Source organism: Elephantulus edwardii, unplaced genomic scaffold, assembly GCF_000299155.1.
Source record: "Elephantulus edwardii isolate Elephantulus edwardi_28Jun2011 unplaced genomic scaffold, EleEdw1.0 scaffold00496, whole genome shotgun sequence".
In the NCBI taxonomy this organism is placed as follows: Eukaryota; Metazoa; Chordata; class Mammalia; order Macroscelidea; family Macroscelididae; genus Elephantulus; species Elephantulus edwardii.
This window is the reverse complement of record NW_006400246.1, coordinates 405,295-409,525: the sequence shown is the minus strand read 5'-3', so window position 1 is coordinate 409,525 and position 4,231 is coordinate 405,295. Positions and strand designations below refer to the sequence as shown.

Here is a 4,231-nt window from a genome sequence, read left to right as displayed (position 1 = left end):
CACACACACACAAGGCAGGCGCACACACACGAGGCAGGGAAACACACACGAGGCAGGTACACACACACACAAGGCAGGCACACACACGAGGCAGGTACACACACACAAGGCAGGCACACACACGAGGCAGGCGCGCGCACACACACATTCTCACACTCAAGGCAGGCACACACACATTCGAGGCAGACACACACACACGAGGCAGGCGCACACACACGAGGCAGGCACACACACGAGGCAGGCACAAACACACACACGCGCGAGGCAGGCCAGTACTCACCTGGGTGGCTCTCTGTCCCACGTGGAACTCCTGCTTCAGCCACAACAGGTAGCTCTGGCTTAGGCGGCGCCCCTGCTGATCAGGCACAGCGGAAAGGCAAAAGCTTCAAGAGGGAACAAGCAGGGAAAGTGTGGGGGCAGAGGGAAGTGGGCTGGGCTTCAGAGGTGACAAAACCAGAAGGAACAGATGAAAGGGGAGGGGCTGCCTGCAATTTCTCCCCAGACTTTCCTGGGATGCTCAGCCCCCAGGACCAGAGACAAGAGCTGGACCAGGGCATGCAAAGGGGTAGAGGAGAGGGGGAGGGATGGGGACCAGGGCATGCAAAGGGGTAGAGGAGAGGGGGAGGGATGGGGAAGCCCAGGTCCTCACCCCGGGAGACTACAGTCCCGTACTTCTCAAGCATCACGTCCCAGTACAGCTCCTTCTGTGATGCATCCAGCAGCCCCCATTCCTCCTGCAGGGACACGAGCAGGTCACCATGTGCACCTGCCCACCCCACGGCGTCCAGATGATCTAGTGCTGCATGATGGGAGTCAGGAGCATCAAGACTCCTCAAGAAAACCAACCCACAAGAAAGCCAAGTGCCAGCATCCTTCCCTCCAGCTGAGAGCCACAGCCAGCCCTGAGCCTGGAGTGCTGGCAGGGATGGGGGGACTGCTCACCTGCATCCTGGCAGGAAGGAGGGATGAACAGGTTGGCCTCTCATCTTCAAGTTCCCTCCTGGAAGACTGAGCTGGAAGTGGGCAGGCCAGGGGAGCTGGAAGCAAGGGTGAACCCCCAGGGCTGCCGTGGCCCCCCTCACCCATCTGCTGCCTGCCAACAGCTGGCTCCTCCTTCACGCTGCAGCTGAGCTGGGCTGGACCCTCCCCAGGGGCTGCCCCACAGGGCTCTGCGGAGCCCGAAGGGAGGAGACTTGACGACACTTCGGCCTTCTGGGGTGCTGGAGGTACTTCACGCCCTAGGACATGGGCCGTGATCTGAGGAAGAGGCAAGTCTCAGGGTTCTAGCATTTCTCCCCTCTCTCTCCATTTTAACGTTGTTTTAATCAAGTAACAGATTTCTGATGGGTTCTATCATTTTGTCCCTTCCAAAAACCTCTGAAGCTTTGGGCAGTGGCAATACTGCAAGCCAGTGAGGTTTATCTGCTTAATCATAATTGAACACTTTTCCCAAAAGCCACTGCAAGGCTGGGCCACTGCTGGTCACACTCACCCAGCCCAAGAGCTGCCCAGGGTCATGCTGCAGGCCTTCCACCAGGGCCACCACCTCCTCAGGGGTGCCTGGATGCTGCTCACGAACCCAGGCCTGGATCTCGGGGGGCAGCACCCCCAGGAACTGCTCCAGCACCAGCAGCTCCAGCATCTGCTCCTTGGAACGAGCCTCGGGCCGCAGCCACTGGTGGCACAGCTGGCGCAGCCGGGCCAGGGCCTCGAGGGGCCCAGCTGCTTCCTGGTAGCGGAAGCTTCGGAAGCTCAGGCGGGCGGCCTCCAGCTCCTCCAAGGTGGCTGCGGGGTCCACAGGGGTTAGCGTCGGAGGACGCAGTGGGGACGGCATCTTTGTGTGCATAGTCTTGCTGGAGTTTCTGGAAGTAATCTGCAGAAAACACTAAGTCAGTCTGTTGACCAGGGACACTGCCTAGGAATGCAAGTTATTTAAAGGCCCAAAGGACAAAAGAAAGAGGGCCCTGGGGCCAGGGGCTGGGAGACTGTGGGGATGTCAAAAAAAGCCTTGGAAGATCATCATCCAGCAAATGGCAAACATTCGGTACAAGGTGGAGGTCATTACTGGGAGACGGGGTGGGCAAGCAGAGAAAAGGCACCAGGACCTCCTGGGTTGGGCTGACACCAGTGGCTGTCAGGTGAGGAGACTGAGTTCACCACGCTCTGTGGGGTGCAGAGGTGCTGCAGGTGGGACTTCACAAAGTGAGGAACCAAGTGCATGTCAGGTGGCTGTAAGGACACTGACCACAGCAGACGGCTCGTGTGGTCAGCACAAGCAGAAGCCAAGTGAGGCTGAGCATGGAGAGCCCCATGATGGGCCGATAAGGAGGAGAGCAGGTCCTTCCGGAAGTCCGTCAGGCAGGACAGGTCCGTTCTGTGCTCCCAAGGATGCGGACAGAACCACTGTGAGGTTCGCTCTATGCTACCCAGAGAATGGATGGCTTCCATTTCTAAACGGGCTCCATGAATCAAGGCTTCAAGTTCTCCTTCCAGCAATACTGAGCTGGGAGGAGTTTTGGTCAGATCATGACCAGTCCTCAAGCCTGTCCGAGGAAGCCTTGGAACCTGTCCCTTGGAGTGGTCCAAAAAGCGGGAGAGGGAAGGATGTCTTCAGAGGGGAGGGGCCCAACGGCACTCTGGGCAGGAGTAAGTTTAGGGTGTGCAGATCGGTCAAAAGTTCAAGTCTCAATCCTGTCATTTTAACTTGACATTTGCCATCCAACTGCACTATCATTTCTGAGTAAATCAATCAATTTTTCTTATCAGAACCGTTATTCCTGTTACAGCATTTTATCAAGGTGTTCTTCCCTACACTTGGACAGTTTTCATTTATAGACTTGTGTTATCATTCATTCTTTCACTCCCACCATCAACAGAGGTAGTTGGTCATCTTACGCAGACAGAGTCATGCATTCCTATACTCAACAGATTCAATACACTGGCAACATTCCTTTCCAAAAGATTATTTTTTTACATTACTACTAATTTCGGAGATAAGTTCTATGGGACAAGTGACATTGCATTCCCTTACTATTCTGAGTTGAATGAAAAATTCTGACCATTTGAAGCAATTGTTGAGTATGATCAAGTCAGAACCAACTCATAGCTGACCCTCCAACAGGTTTTCAGAGGCGGTTAATGGTGTGGGAGGAAAGTGCCCATCTTTCTCTTATGTGGACTTTTTTTTTTGTTTCTGAAAACAAATTTTATTTAAATAAGTTTAAATACATAACATTAAAACTGAAAACGGTGGTGGGGGGAGAACAAGTTGTTCCTGCACAGGGCATTGGGCTGCTGTTGCTATCAAGCTGCAAGCTCTACAGCTAGCTTGGACTGATATGTCAGCTTGTTCCCTTGTCAAAAGTTTAACTCTGAAGTTTGCCTCACATCCTGGTGTATTCTGGGACAGACAAGGCTTCAGGATTATGTCTGGTCAGAAAGAACTAAGACCCTGGCGGTGGATAGATGTCCCATCTCACTCCTAAGCTCTGCCTGCTTTGCTGGGCTGAAGACACCAATGATCTTTCGTTATCACAGCTCCTTCTAGGGGTACAGCAGCCTCACCCCATCCTCTCAGCTCCATCTAGGGGTGCTCAGGTGCTGGGTTGGCCTTCTTTTGGGAGTAGGGGCATTTTGGGCTAGACATAGCCATCTATGATCTTGGGGATGTGTGTTTGGCTGAAACATCACGTTATTGCTTTGTTTCAGGCGGGACACTGTCAGGTGCCTACTGCTTGACCTCTGTTTAAATGAGGGACTTCCAGACTAGACAGCATGGCTCTTTTCAGTTTATTGCATGAAAGTGTTACACTAGTCCAAGTTAAAAGTGGACCCCAAATGGTTACATTATACAAGCTGTGAAGTTTTAAACTTGTGACAAGGGACAGAAGGGAAATTTTCTACTCATTGCAAGGAAATCCTCACGTAAGTTTCAGTGAGCCACAAGCGCTTAAAGCCCATGAGCCTTCAGCTGGTCGTCCTCAGCCAGTCCAGTCTCTACACGGAACTGGCACATGTTCTTGCGCTGGTCACCCTGCAGCTGAATTACTTCTCCATATTCTGGATGCTCAAGCACAGCACCATTGCAGGCAAACTTCTTAAACGCCTTCACTAGTTTCTTTTTATCGTGATCATCAGCGACCTCTTGGACAGTTGTAAGGGTCTTCCTGCCGTTTCTCTGTTGAATTCTTATATGGATATAATCCTCAGTCCCAGCAGGAAGCAGGTCATC

General features: G+C 52.8%; 1 protein-coding gene across 1 annotated transcript in view; it reads right to left on the bottom strand.

Moving 5' to 3' along the window:
* Window positions 1-4,231, bottom strand: part of LOC102858497 — a 46,816-nt gene that overhangs the window by 1,067 nt on the left and 41,518 nt on the right. Inside the window, exons 17-20 of the mRNA XM_006903038.1 lie at window positions 1,493-1,873; window positions 1,083-1,257; window positions 650-799; window positions 281-352 (exon numbers count right to left, since the gene is read on the bottom strand). Of these exons, the coding sequence (XP_006903100.1) occupies window positions 281-352; window positions 650-799; window positions 1,083-1,257; window positions 1,493-1,873 (778 nt within the window). The remainder of the gene's footprint in view (window positions 1-280; window positions 353-649; window positions 800-1,082; window positions 1,258-1,492; window positions 1,874-4,231) is intronic.